Here is a 15,878-nt window from a genome sequence, read left to right on the forward strand (position 1 = left end):
GGACCAGGTCCCCGCAGTCTAAACTGGTAATAATCACACCACAGGAATTAACAGAAGATGACTTGCTGGAGATGAGTATTTGTGAACCGGAGCCAGACGAGGAGGAAGATGATGTAGAAGCAGCGCCAGGAAACAAATTGACATTAGTCCCGCAGGGTTCCGATTATTCAAGACGGCTTTTGGCTGCTCATACGACATGGACCCTTCTGCGACACGACTGAAACTAAGCCGAACGGCGGAAGGAGGATTGGTACCGTATAGAAACATTTTTAGAGGAATGAAAGAGCAAAAAAGCCAGACAGGAGCGGTGGGGTGCCTCCGTGGAGTTCCGCTGAGTGAGCTGCCTCTCCCGCCTCCCCTCCCTCTCCGGCCTCCGCTTCCCCTCAGCCCACTCGCGATAACCCACTTCCACTCAGTGAACAGGAAGACACCTCCTGCCGCACAGTTCACAAACTTCTCTGCTGTGTGTGTATGCCTTCCTGTGAAAAATCTAGTGAGCGTACAGCAAATAGGTTAAGCGTGAAAAATTTCTGTCATGATCATCATTGCCTAAGCAGTCATCATGTAAAATTTCATGTGCAAGACTTGTATGGAATGAGACAGCCTGTGGTTATACAGGAATTTTATGATATTTAACATAAAATAACATGTTAATTTTTGTTAATAGTTGTCCTACTGTTTTATAACTTTGCTTTTAAGGAATTACATTACCATACCGTATGTCTCTCTCTCATAATTGGAGGAACTGCATTTTTAGCCTATCATCACAGGTAAGTAGTTTTAAAAATATATATATATAACAATGTTTCCAATACTGTATTATAAATATGACTGGAATACTGTATGCCATTAAAATTTTATAATGATTCCTTAGTGTATAAGCTAGGGTACTGTGAAGCAATCTTATTGATTACCGTACGCCAGCAATTTTCAACTGCTGTGCTGCAAGAATTTTTAAAACATGCAATACCTGATTATTTAGTCAGGGGCACTGCTCACTTTTTCCCTAGACTGTCAAATAAAAAAATGACAATAGCACTGGCCAGTGTGACTCAGTTGAAATGGTGTCTTGTACACCAAAAGGTGGTGGGTCTGATTCCTGGTCAGGGCACATATCCAGGTTGTGGGTTAGATCCCGTCAGGGGTTGGAGCACACACAGGAGGCAACCAATTGATGTCTCTCTTTCAAATCCATGTCTGTCTGTCTGTCTGTCTGTCTCTCTCTCTCTCCCCCCTCCCTTTCTTCTCTCTAAAATAATCACTAAAAGACAACAGCCAACACACCAATAACCATCCAGTGTGAATGAATCAAAATTATACCCATTTTTCTGTCAGATCGACAAAACACGTGTTTTGGTGTGCCGCATAATTTTAGTAATTAGTTTATGTGTGCCACAGGATGAAAAAGGTTGAAAATCGCTGCACTAGGAGGCTACCATAAAACAATCATATTACTGCTTCTTCATTATTTTATCATGAATTGCTGTTATAACTGTAAATAAATATAAATTCCTTTTTCACAGTATCTTCATTTTTGGTGTCTAGTGTTGGTTATATGTTAAACATCAAGTGTCTTGTATCGTATAAGACAGTCTTGATATAGGTACAGATGACAAACTTATGATATCAATAAATACAATATACTACTATAAATGTATTTTCCTTTCACTAGCTTTTATTGTAAGAATACTGTATATAATACATATAACATACAAAATCTGTCTTAATCAACTGTTTATGTTATCAGTAAGGATTCTAGTCAATAGTAGGCTATTTAGTAATTAAGTTTTTGGGGAGTCGAAAGTTATAAGCAGATTTTTTACTGCGAGAGTAGAGGGGTCCATACATTGTTCAAGGGTCAACTGTAAATCTTTAAGTACATATATATGAAGTTTGTGAAAACTGCAAAACAGTCATGCACTGCATGACGTTTAGGTCAGTGACAGACCGCACATACAATGGTGGTCCCATAAGCTTATAATGGAGCTAAAAAGTTCCTATTGCCTAATATATTACACAAATACCACTGTGTTACAGTTTCCTGCAGTATTCAGCATAGTTAACATGCTTTACAGGTTTGTAGCCTAGGAGCTATAGGGGAACAGAATTTGTCATCCTAATATATGTGTATTCGGCCTAAGGATTATTTCAGGCTGGTTAATTTACAGAAATAGGAGACACGGGAGAAGCTCTGAAACCAATTAGAAGTTACCCTTTTTAAAAGACTTATTTGTGAGGGATATCTCCAGTTATAAGGGTGTACTAGGAAGAGGGGGATAACCTTAGTGACCTTATATCTAGAACTCAATGCAAAAGAGGACTTAAATCTACATAACAACCTTATCCGTTTACTGTGCTTTTTCCTGATAACTTCCCATAACTGACTCCCCCCAGTCCAACATCTTCTGTCCTCAGCTAAAGATGGTACTTAAGATAGTAGCTTCACTCTTTGTCCGACATCTTGTCGAGGCAGCAGAGTGGCCCTGCGCTCGGAATCTTGCCATGCCACCCAAAGATGACAAAAAGAAGAAAGACGCTGGAAAGTCGGCCAAGAAAGACAAAGACCCAGTGAATAAATCTGGGGCCAAGGCCAAAAAGAAGAAGTGGTCCAAAGGCAAAGTTCAGGACAAGCTCAATAACCTAGTCATGTTTGACAAAGCAACATATGACAAACTCTGTAAGAAGTTCCCAACTATAAGCTTATAACCCTAGCTGTTGTCTCTGAGAGACTGAAGATCCGCGGCTCTTTGGCCAGGGCAGCCCTTCAGGAGCTCCTTACTAAAGGACTTAATAAACTAGTTTCAAAGCACAGAGCTCAAGTAATCTACACAAAAACACCAGAGGTGGGGATGCCCCAGCTGTTGGAAAAGATGCATGAACAAAAGGTCCCACCAGCTGTACATTTTGAAAAATAAAGCTTTATTAAATCAAAAAAAAAAAAAAAAAAGACAGTAACTTCAGCCATTTGAGTTACCCAGTGTTCCTGGGTCTCTCCCATATATACAGGAGGTATACATGTTACTAAACTGCTGTCTGTTTTTCTCTGGTTAATATGTCTTTTTACTACAGGGATGTCTCAGCCAAGCACCCAGAAAGGTTGAGGAAAAATTATTTTTCCTCCCCTACAGAACAACAGGCTATACCATATAGCCTAGGTGTGTAGTAGGCTATACCATCTAGGTTTGTTTCAGTGCACTCTGTGATGTTCACACAATGAATTCAGCTAACAAATTTCTCAGAAAGCATCCCTGTTGTTAAGCAGCTATATATGAAGAAAAGTAGTAACACTCACTGGCTTCATTACCCAGTTTATTTGGGGAAACAAACTGGCCATAAAATACTTTGCATTTTAAAACTCATAACGTTTAATTTCTGGATTGAAAAATTACATTTAAAGATATCCTAAAAATTAAGACATTAAAATGATCAAGAATGGCTACATGGTATATCTTTTACATCCTATTACCTTTAATATGTGTTTTAATATTTGAAGTGGATTTCTTGTAGCTAGTATGTAGCTAAGTCCTTTTTGAAAAAATTCAGTCTCAAAATCTCTGCCTTTTAAATGGAATGTTTAGACCATTTACATTGAATGTAATTTTTGGTACAAGGGGTTTAAATTTCCCATCCTTCTCTTTATTTTCTATATGTCCAATCCATTGTTTGTTCCTTTCTTCCTGCCTTCTTTTTGGTTAAGTATTTTTTTAGAATTCCACTTTATTTCTACTATGAGTTATACCTATTTTTTTCTCTAGTAGTTTCTCTAGGGCAGGGGTGGGGAACATCTGGTCCACGGGACATATACAGCTGGCCAAATCATTTGGTCTGGCCCTGCTAAGGCAACCGCAGGCAGGACTCAAAATTCAACAAACCCAGCTTTTTTCATACCTAATTTTTAAGTTGATAATTTTGTATGGCCTGCAAATGATGTTATAAATATCCAAATGGCCCTTGGCAGAGTAAAAGTTCCTCATCCCTGCTCTAGGGTTCATAGTATACAACTTTAACTTAGAAAGCTAGAGAGGCTTTAATATTAAAATGAAAATACAACATGAAAATCTGTGGGATGCAGTGACAGTTGTGCTAAAAATCGATAACCTAACTAAGCTTCTGCCTTAAGGCTATAACAACAAATTAAACACAGGTGTGATGAAGTTAGAAGTAATGGAGACTTCTGCAAAAGTGGAGAACATAATCCCATATGAAGGCATTCAATTTCCTAAAAAAAAAAAAAACACCAGAACTCTGTCTGCAGGATATATTTTAACTATACTGTGGAGGAAGAGAAGAGGCTCCCAAGGTGCTAGCAGATTGTACTGAGATGGGAAGAGAAGAGAGAATGCTATAGTTGCCTGGGTGTAGAATGGACAATAGGGTACGATAGTAACCAGATATACGGGGGGGGGGGGGGGGGGGAGGGAGAGAGAGAGAGAAAGAGAGAGAGAGAGACAGACAGACAGACAGACTAGCTAGTTTAATTTTATTTACCAGTTATATATTTCATCATATCAATGAATCTAAATTCCAAAAATCACAAATTTTTATATATAACCCATTAGTAAGACATGGACTAATTAAATATTTTAAACTGGTTTAATTTCCCCTTAATAGTAATAACTTTTCAATAATTTCCAGTCAAATACATGTTCTTTAAGAAGTACAGATACTGCGCGGCTGGGAGTGGCTCAGCGGTTGAACATCAACCTAGGATCCAGGAGATCGAGGTTCGATTCCCAGTCAGGGCACATGCCTGGGTTGTGGGCTCAATCCCCAGTTGGGGAGTGAAGGAGGCAGCCGATCAATGACTCATCACTGATGTTTGAGCTCGCTCTCTCCCTTCCTCTCTCTGAATCAATAAAGATATTAAAAAAAAAAAAAGAAGTACAGATACTAAGGTTCTATAGACCAACATTAAGAATTTAGTTACCTCTGCTTCTCTTTTCTTTGCCCGTGCTTTCTCTACTTCATCCATTACTTTCTGCGATTCTTCCACATTACCTTCAGCTCCTAGTTGTTCCACCTTAGCCAACAATTTACCAATTTCTTCATTTAACTCATGAACACGTTCTGCCTAGAAAGAAAAAGAAAAGAGGATCATGAATAAAAAGCAGAGTAAGTTTCAAAGTTCAAAATATTTTAGAAATGCACAAAAAAGACAAGTTATCTAAGGCAATGAGTATAAATAATGCTTTCTGAGCACATCATAAATGAATTCATGAGACATTAGAATGTTCTGAGCTTGCCTGTTTACACTTTGGTGAGGTTGGAAACACATGTGACCTCTATGTAACTATTACTTTCCAACTTCTGCTTTGGCAGTGTACTCCAAGTACAAAATACCTTTTCTTCCACAATCTGGCCCTCTGTACCTTTCTAATCCATCTCTTGCTGTTCCCCCAGTTTGCAAGATCTACAGTTATATTTTGTTTCCCAAACTTACCATGTTGCTTTCTGCCTGTGACTTCGCACATGCTGTTTCCTCTTCCTGGGATGTTATTCTTTACCTCCCTTGCCTGCCATGTCTACTCACTCAACAAGATCCCAGTTGAGTCTATTCTGTGAAGCGTTCTTGATCAATCACCATTTTTCACTTCCACTTAAACACAAAAGCAGCAAGCCATACGCTCTTTTGTGCTATTTTTGTAACTTTTATACATCACACTGCTTTAAAGATAACTATTTCCCATCTTTGTATTTCCAATGCCCAACAAACAGCAGCTTAAATATTGAAGTAATAAACAGGTGAATTCTCTTTCAAGCAGATAATGGTTTTAGATATCGGGCTTATAGCCAAATCAGTTACCAGATGTACAATTTTGGCCATATTACTTCACCTGAATCTACTTCCTCATCTGAGAAATAGGGATTCATATCTCACAAAGCTGTGAGAAATGAGAAAATGTGCCTTGTACATACACTTGATTTTTAGTTTATCAGTGTGGAAACCCTTTCCCTTAGTCCATGTCTTTCCACTGGGATTAATTCTTGCCTTGGGATCTGATATGCTTCCTCCTCCTCCTCCTCCTCCGCACCACCACCACCACCATAGGAACCTAGTTCATTCCTTTTCTTTTACTAGCACTTGATACATATACAGAGTCTTTAATTTGGCAACAAATAAGTATTTACCTATGTGGCCAATTATATTAGCAAAGAAGACCCTAATTTGATACGGATATCCAGTCCCAACAAATTAGTGTGCCAATAATCTTTACTTCTCAAATTACCCTCAATCCAAGATATTCACCCCTCAAAGAAATTCCCAACTCTATTATCATTACCTCTTTAACAAAGTGGTTTTTTCTTTAAATATCTGTCAAGGAATGATTGCATTAATGCCAACTCTTCACCCTTCCCTGTATCAATGCCCTTTGCTATTTTACCGAGTATCAACATACTCTGAACCTGAACTTGGCCACGTAACTCACTGGAGTTGGTTAATAGGATGGTAGCAAACATGATACAAGGGATGGCTTGAAAAGCGCTTATATGACTGAGCTTGATGCTTTTGCACCTCTAGTGCCACCATGAGAATTTAGATCAGTAGCCTCCAGCTGACTGTAAGACACGGGAGTGAGCCCAGCTAAGACAGGAATAACTGCCCAGCTCAGCCTAAATCACTGACTGTAGACTCATGAACCAAATAAATACTGTTCTCAGTCCCTGAGTTTTGAGGTAGTTTTTTTAAACAGCATTTTTGTAGTGATGGATAACCAATATAGGTTGGGGTCTAGCAGATCCCTTTCAACTATGAGATTAATAGATCCCCTGTACTTTAGGATGCCCATCTTTATAATCCCCATCTTCAAAAAAGTTGGTTGAAAGTAAGCTTTTTTCAAATAAGGGTATCCACTTCCCTGTGTACATACACACTTAAGCTCTATAGTATTTCATGTTGCCATGCAATCGTTGGTCACCATTCTGCACTTTCATAAAATGAACCAGACTACAATGAATGGTACAGAATGTTACAAGTAGTAACTCATCGAAGCAACAAAATGCAACATATGGACCATTTCTGAATTCTGATTTATATCACACCAACCATACAGGAAAAATATTTTAGAGGTGAAATGATACGACATCTACAATTTGCTTATAAAATAATGAAACAGAAAGCTGACAGCTTTGAATCCATTGAGATTCATTGTATTTTTCTCTCTGTTTGTGTATAAGTTCATAACAGAACATTTTTAAAAAGTAGTGAGTTGCCCTGGCTGGTGTGGCTTAGTTGGCTGAGCTTCATCCCATGCACCAAAGGTCACCAGTTCGATTCCCTGTCAGGGTACATACCCAAGTTGTAGGTTCAATCCCAGGTCAGAGTGCGTGTGGGAGGCAGCCGATTGATGTTTCTCTTTCTCTCTCTCCCTTATTCTCTCCCTCCCTCTCTCTAAAAATCAGTAAAAACAGATTAAAAAATATAGTGAGCAAAACAGACAAAACTCAATATTTAAAAAAATGAACATTCTTGTCCTAGCCAGTGTGGCTCAGTTGGTTGAATGTCGTCCCATGCACCAAAAGGTCACAGGTTCGATCCCCAGTCAGGGCACATGTCCAGGTTGCAGGTTCAATGGGAGAAAACAGATGGATGTATCTCTCTCACATAAATGTTTTTCTCTCTCTCTTTCCCTCTCCTTTACTCTCTTTCTAAAATCAATAAACATATTTTTTAAAAATGAACATTCCATGCCCAGCGAGGCGTGGCTCAGTGCTTGAGCATCAACCTAGGATCCAGGAGATCCTGGTTCAATTTCCCATCAGGGCACATGCCAGGGGTTGCAGGCTTGGTCCCCAGTCAGGGGCGTACAGGAGGCAGCTGATCAATAACAACTCTCTCATCATTGATGTTTCTATCTCCCTCTCCCTTCCTCTTTCTGCAATCAATAAAGATATATTTAAAAATAAAAAAATTAAAACAAAAATAAAAATAAAAAAGTTTAAAAATGAACATTCCATTTGGAAAATGGGCATAAAACATACACAAAAATTTCACTAAAGAGGATATACAGATACAAATAAGCACGTGAAAAAAAATGTTCAAAGTCACTACTCATTAGGGAAATGCAAACTGAAACCACAATGAGATGTAACGACACACCTTTCAGAATGGATAAAATAAAAGTGACATCAAATGCTGGCACAAAAGTGTGGAGAAAGTGGATCACTAACACATTGCTGGTAGGAGTGTAAAATGGTACAGCACTCTAGAAAAAAGTTTGGGACTTGTTTTCAAAACTAAAAATGGCCTTACCATATGACATAGCAATTGCACTCTTGGGTATTTATCCTGGAAAATTGCAAACTTATGTCCACACAAAAATCTGTACACAAATGTTTACTGCAGCTTTATTGGTATTAGCCAATAAACTGGAAACAACCCAAATGTGCCCTTCAATATGTGAATGGTTAAACTGTAGTATATCCATACCATGGAATACTACTCAGAAATAAAAATGAACTACTGATAAACAACTAGTATGAATCTCAAACTGTGCTGAGTAAAAAAAGGCAATCTTAAAAGGATTTTAATACTGCATGATTTCATTTATGTAATAAGTGAAATAAAATAATTATAAAGATAGGAAATAGATTAGTGGTTGCCAGGGGCTAGGGTAAAGCAGGTGTATGGCTATAAAGGGGTAACATGGGGGAGTCTTGTGATGATGCTAGTTAATGTAATTATGGTAGTAGTTATCCAAGTTACACATGTGATAAAAATGCATAGAGCCACATACACAAAATAAATACATGCATAAATGGTGAAATCTGAATAAAATACAAGGACTGGACCAATATTAATTTCTTGGCTTTGACACTGTACTATAGTTGATAAGATATGTTAATGTAAGGGGAAACTAGAGAAAGAATGCATAGATTTCCCTGTAATGACTTTGCAAGCTCCTGTGAATGAAATTTTTCAAAGTAAAAATTAAAAGTTGAAACTGTATTCTGTACTATTGAAAAGACTGAAATTCTTACCTTTGCTGCCACTTCAGCACTAATCTCTTCTTGAGTTTCTGCTAATCTTTTCTTAGCTACTTCTGTTCTTCGATCACAGTCTGCAATGAATGACTGCAAATGATCCATAGCCTACAAAGTTTAATTAAAAGACAATTATTGCCAGAAAAATCAGCTTTCTTCAGAAATATCTTTACTCAAAAAGTATGCTACTATGGAAGTAAAACTATAACAAAAGCAGGTTCAATTATGAATCAAAAATACTATTCATCATCTATCAAATTAAGAAAGAGTAAACATAAATAATTCCCAAGAAAGGAAAGACTATAAGGAAACTGCCTCTCTCATACTGGCTGAAGGAAGCACAAACCAGCAGTCTTTACAGAAAGGCAAAGCGGCCTGGCTGGTGTGGCTCAGCAGTTGAGGGTCAACCTATAATCCAGGAGATGGAGGTTCGATTCCCGGTCAGAGCACATGCCTGGGTTGCAGGATCCCCAGCAGGGGCATGCAGAAGGCAGCTGATCAATGACTTTCTCTCATCACTGATGTTTCTTTCTCTCTCCCCCTCTCCCTTCCTCTGTTTGAAATCAATAAAAATATATTTTAAAAAAAGGTAATTGGTATCAAATACCTTAAAAATGACCCCCAATTTAGCAATTTTACTTCCAGAAATTTGTCTTAAGAAACTAAACAGAGATATATACAAAAATTAATATTCAAAGATGCTCTTCAGTATTACTTTTAATGGTGAAAAGCTGTAATTACCCTAAATATCCAGATCACACACAAAAACTTTAATCTTTAGCCTTTAAAAAAATGGTTTAATAAAACACTTTAGGCCACAAGAAAATGTTCATGATTCACTTATAATAAAAAGTTACAAATGTTGCTCAGCAGTTGAGCGTCGACCTAGGATCCAGGAGATCGGGGTTCGATTCCTGGTCAGGGCACATGCTGGGGTTGCAGGCTCGATCCCCGCTCAGGGGTGTGCAGGAGGCAGCAGATCAATGACTCTCATCACTGACGTTTCTATCTCTCTCTCTCTCCTCTCCCTTCCTCTCTCTGAAATCAATAAAGATATATTTAAAAAAAATAAAGTTACAATTGTTATATGCAGTAAGATTCCAACTTTGTAAAATAAAGCAAAAAAAAGGGGAAAGCATACATAAAATGTTAATAATTATTTCTGAATATATGGATACTTAATAATTTTTTGAATTTTCCAAAATGAAAATGTCATAGGAAAATTTGCTTGTTTTCAAATAAACCACTGAGAATTTCAGCAGTTTCTGCATTGCAAAAATCTGGTTCAACATCTATATAAAATACATTTGTCAGGCATATGTAAATATGTCTGTTGTTAAATAATAATTCATTTAAAAGTGAAATTAAAAATATAAATAAAAGTAAACAAGATTTATTCCCAAGTAATTTGGATTTTCACCTTACTATACAAAAATACAGCTAATTTAGCCCTAGACAGGTGGCTCATTTACTTGGAGTATCATCCCCATACACCAAAAGGTTTCACGTTCAGTTCCCGACCAGGTGACTTTGGGGTGGGGAGCAACCGATCAATGTTTCTATCTCACATCGCTGCTTCTCTCTCTACCCCCTCTCTTTTCTCTCTCTAAAAAATCAGTAAGACGCATCCTTGGGTGAAGAATTTAAAGCAAAGGGATCAAGAATCTCACTTCCTTCCCTTCCCAGCTGACTGCTGTGGCTAGTATTACCATTTTATTTACATATATATATACACATACACACATACATTTATATATATGAAATTTTAAACATAAGTACTCTAATTAAAAATATAAATCCACTCATACCGAATTCTAAAGATGGCTGGTTAACCAAAGAATTTCTTGAAAGTAAAAAACAGGAAAGCTCATTTAAAAGTTTACATCTGTGATAATAAATTTTAATTTAAAATTTATTTTTAAAATTACAACAGAAACCTATTAAAATTTTCTTATGGGAAAATAAAAGTGGCATCTCAGAGCGGTGAGAGGAAAAAGACGGACTAATCAATAAATAATACTAGGGGTGCCCAGCCAGCATGGCTCAGTGGTTGAGCACTGACCTATGATCCAGATCACGGTTCAATTCCCTGCAGGGTACAAGCCTGAGCTGAGGACTCGATCCCCAGTGGGGGGCGTGCAGGAGGCAGTTGATCAATGACTCTCTTATCATTGATTTTTTCTTTTTTAAATCCTCGCCAGAGAATATTTTTTCCATTGCTTTTCAGAGTGTGGAAGGGAGAGATAGAGAAACATCGATGTGAGAGAGCCACATCAACTGGTTGCCTCCTGTACATGCTCCAACTGGGGCCCAGGATTAAGTCTGCACAGCCTGCACCAAGGCACGTGCCCTTGGCCAGATTGAAGAGAGTGGGGGGGAGGGGCTGGAACTTCAGCCTGCAGGCTAACGCTCTAATCACTGGCTCGGGCTCATCATTGATGTTTCTATCTCTTTCTCTCTCTCTCCCCTTCCCTCTCCGTTCCTCTCTCTGATATTAATTTATAAAATAATAATAAATAAATAGTACTGGGTCAAATAAGTAGCTAACTAGAAAAAGAAAACTAGATCTACACCTCAATTCCTTAGACCAGAATAAATTGAAGTTGGATCAAAGATTTAAGTATATAAAATGAAACCATAAAAATACCAGAAGAAACCATGGGAGAGAACTCATCACCTCAGAATAGGGAAGGCCTTTCAAATCACTCCAATAGAGATTTTTAAAAGATTAAGAAATTAGACAACAATAAAAATATTCTTCAAGGCCCATAACCACCAAAAGAAAAATAGGGAAAAAACCTTCAAAGTATTATCTGAGGGAAGGAACTAGTTTTCATAATATGTAAAGTTAGTACAAATCAACTAGAAAAATGTTAACATCCACGAATAGCCAAAATATAACTGACCACTGATAGTTCACTGAAAAGGAAATATAAAACGAACTTAAATATATGAAATGTTCCAACTCACTCAAGAGAAATGCAAATTAAAACTACACTTATATTCCACATTTCATCTACCAAAGTTGCAAAGAAATCTTGACAACACATTATGTGGCCATATAGGAAATAGATAATCTCATAGATTATTGGTGGGAATACAAATTGATAATTCTAATGGAGAGCAACTTGGCAAAATTACTCTTTGACTTATTCTATTTCTAGAAACTTATTCTATGCACTTGATATGTAAAAATACATTATCAAACTATAACAGAAAAAGACTGAAAATAACAATAACCTAATGATCCACACCCTTACATCCAGATGATGGTAATTTTTGGCTGTATTTTATGCCCAGTGTGTATATATCATAACCCAGTTACTTTCAGGTGTTTCTCCCAATTGTTCCAGCCCCATATTAAGCTACCTTTACATAGATGGTTTTCATTTCCATTAACAGAAATTCTTGGAAATTCGGAGATGATGATGAAGGGGCCTACTTACTGCTTTATCTCCCAAGCCAAATAAATAAAACAACTATTACCTCACTGATAAAAAGCAACATAAAATTTATGCTCATCAGTGTGTTGGTATATTTTATGTAAATACAAAAAAAAAAGTTTCCCTATTTTTATACAATTCTCATGTTTGTATTAAAAACAACAACAATAGTGCTCACTTCGGCAGCATATATACCAGAACTGGAACAATACAGAGAAGATCAGCATGACCCCTGTGCAAGGATGACACACGAATTCATCAAGTGTTCCATAATTTTTAAAAAGAAAAAGGATTAAAGAAAACACCAATGTAGTTCAATTCTGAGCCTTCCAGACACCTAAATGATATCTCCTCCAATATGTTTTACATAAAAAATATTGTTCTTAATACCCTCCCTGTTTATATTTAGATACAAATATATGAAGAATATAAAATTCAGTAGATTAAAAACCCTTACATGCACTAGAAATGGGTTTATGTTTATTGAAATTGATACGTTCTTAATCATTACTATTTTATTGAGAAAAATAGCACAATTTTCAAAAGAATATATAAATTGCATTAATTCTATTTTCTTAAAATATCCAGCTTTACCTTATAATTTCTAAAAATGTTGTCAAGACACACATGATCTTACTTAATTTAGTACCACCCTTCATACAACCGCAAAGAAGACAATTTGCTAAGAGCCTTTTCCTATTAAGAGAAACTAATCCATATTCAAAATATTTTACTGTGAAAGGTAATCTAACCCATTAAAGCAAAATCACATACATCAAGTTCAAAGAAAAAATCTTGTTCTTTGGATGCAATTTCATAATCCGCTCTTAAAGCCAGGTCATGGACTTTCAGACATTCTCCAAGATCCATTCTCTAAGAGGGGGAAAAAAGGGAACATATTATTTAAACAGAAAACACATTTAAAAAAAATTCATTCATAACAATAGTATTCTCCAGAATATATATTAAGTCATACAGATGCTTCTTTGTTGGTGGACTTTCAAATTACAAAATTTCATAGAAAAGTACTAAAGCTTGGCGCCAGAAAAAAGGCAACAATTCTATCTACCTAAAGGTGAGAACAGTAATCATTTTTGTACTTAAGATCAAACAGACAAGGAAAAGCCTGTCAGAATCTGAACAAAGCTGGGGAAAAAGGCTCCTACCAGCACGAATATGTGTGTTAACAAAGGATATGATCATCAATTCTGCAAACACTTACGTTAAAAAGCATAGTGAATTCACTGGATTAAGATTCACAAAGACTGACAAACCAAATAAAATTTAAAAGAAATATGAAGTCTTATAGTTATATCTAAGAAGACAAATTTACAAATAACTAGGTATGAGCAGGCAATTACACAAATTAAAATACTTGTTAAAAGTAAGGGTTACAGTGTGACATGACTGAGATAAAGTAACTTAGAGGATATAGTATAAGCAAAGTGACAAGTCTTACTGAAGGCTGGTTTTAAAAGCAAACCCCTTGTCCTCCAAAAGACACATTCTGTGCACTAACATATTTCAAAAGGGATATAAAGAAACTATACAAAATGTCTCAAAACCAAGCTATACAAGAAAGCCAGAGGACAAAAATCATTAGCTGGAGAGTCAAGATGTGAAAAACTCTTCAGTACGAAATAGAAACAGATTATGGCCCCAAGGGACTCTATAGTCAGATTTTAACTCTTTCAATGTAAGAAAGAGTTATCCAAAGATCAAATAAGTTTCCTCAGGAGTTACCGAGTTACCAGATACATGAGAGATTCAAACACGGTTTAGACAACCATTTTTCTCGGATATTGAGGAAAGAATTCAACCATCAGGTAGCTTTTATTCTTCAAACTCTGAGATTTTATGACTGCATTAAAAAAAAGTGTCTCTGTAGAACTGTATTATTTCAAGTTCTTAATTCCGTAAAGGAACAAATATGAAAACATAAGTAAACAATGTTCTCAAAGTTATCCTCTGGGAAATTATAAGGACTATTCACCATATTAAAAAAGTCCTCATCACAGCAATGGCTCTAAAGTACCACAGTGCTGCTGAGCATTTGGTGTTTTTCCAGGCCCCGCTGCCTACTTTCATTCATTAGTCTATGGGTTAACAAACCAAGGCATTTTCCAGTAACAGTAAATAGCAACTGAAACTTTCTATAGAGGTGTGGAAACTCAAGGCTGCTTATTAAGCAACATTTAATGAGAAAAGGCTGTAGAAAAAAATTTTAAATAAATACTCTTTTTAAAATGCAGGGAAAAAGGACAGTGAAAGTTAATGGCAAAAGAATGTTACCATCTTTGCTACAATGGCCAATTGGTTTCTTAATTAATATCTTAACATTAATCACTCCAACAACTCCCTTTGCCTCTGTATGTATTCCCACCGCTATAGTTGCTCAGGAGAGGCTATACTTATTTCACAGAAGGTTAAGATGTCACAGTTGGAAATGCCTTTGATCCAGTGCAGTAATTCTTAACTTAAACCCTTTTAAATAATATTGATGAAAGCTTTTGAAAAGAGGCCCAAGCCCTACCTTCCCTAAAGACTGAATTGTAAAAGCCTCCCCGGGGTTTTTAATGTACGGTGTGCTATTAGAAAATCTTGTTAGACTGACTTCTAGTCTGATACCCCCTTCCACTTTATCATGCTAATTCCAATTATTTCATCATCTATTAATATTTTTACATAATAATCATTTCCCTAAAAGAGCTCTGCACACAACAGATATTCAAAGCAGCTGTCTATTGCCTTTCCTCCAGCTATCTCCCTTATCTGTATTCAGTGATTAACTGTATTTCCACTGTGTCCTCAACAAAAACTAAAAAATAACATATATATGGTCTCACTGTGTATAACCTAAAAATCAGTTGCCTACCCACACTAGCCTTTCCTCCACTTTATCTTTATATTTACATCACATACCAAGCAAAAGAAGAAAAGCAACTATGTGGACCAAGAACAAAATTACCACCAAAAAGAACAAAATTATACCTCTGTAATAAGGGTCAAGTTTTGGTGAGAGGAGTTAAAGTGAATGTATATGCCTGGGGGGCGAGGGGGATTTACAGTAGGGGGAAAGATTTACTAACTCACTAGAGTGTGAGCTCCACAAAAACAAGGATTTTTTTGATTTATCCACTACACACCTATGCCTGGTATGAAGGAATACTTAACGCTTGTTGAACAAACCTCTGGGAAAAGAGGGCAGAGAAAAACATTTGCACAGAAGGCCCTGTCTTAACAGGAAAGGGTGGTCAAGATGCACCCACAGCAAAACTGGTCTGAGCTCTGGAAGGTCTTCTCAACTTATCTCTCCTTTGCTTGGACTACTTTCCTTCGTAAGTGTTTCCAGCTACTCCTTTCTTTTTCCTAAGTGCTCCTCTCTTCCAGGAGGGTAGACTACCTGGGCTTTTCACTTTCCTGGGCTAGGAACATCTGCAACTTTACAGTCTA

At 36.8% G+C, this 15,878-nt stretch overlaps 1 protein-coding gene, 1 non-coding gene and 1 pseudogene across 7 annotated transcripts in view; 2 read left to right on the plus strand and 1 right to left on the minus strand.

The window, feature by feature from the left end:
- LUC7L2 (LUC7 like 2, pre-mRNA splicing factor) overlaps nucleotides 1-15,878 on the minus strand; it is a 70,474-nt gene that overhangs the window by 15,285 nt on the left and 39,311 nt on the right. For all 6 annotated transcript variants that reach the window (XM_087820988.1, XM_016205107.2, XM_016205111.2 and 3 more), the window contains 3 exons: nucleotides 13,200-13,298; nucleotides 8,980-9,090; nucleotides 4,928-5,071 (listed from right to left, as the gene is read on the minus strand). In XM_087820988.1, the coding sequence (XP_087677114.1) occupies nucleotides 4,928-5,071; nucleotides 8,980-9,090; nucleotides 13,200-13,298 (354 nt within the window). The remainder of the gene's footprint in view (nucleotides 1-4,927; nucleotides 5,072-8,979; nucleotides 9,091-13,199; nucleotides 13,299-15,878) is intronic.
- On the plus strand, nucleotides 2,503-2,934 carry LOC148092180 (small ribosomal subunit protein eS25 pseudogene; annotated as a pseudogene).
- LOC148092181 (U6 spliceosomal RNA) lies at nucleotides 12,596-12,702 on the plus strand. Its single transcript, XR_015715235.1, has one exon. It is a non-coding gene; the product is annotated as a U6 spliceosomal RNA (small nuclear RNA).

This window comes from Miniopterus natalensis, chromosome 10, assembly GCF_054644295.1.
Source record: "Miniopterus natalensis isolate mMinNat1 chromosome 10, mMinNat1.hap1, whole genome shotgun sequence".
NCBI lineage: Eukaryota > Metazoa > Chordata > Mammalia > Chiroptera > Miniopteridae > Miniopterus > Miniopterus natalensis.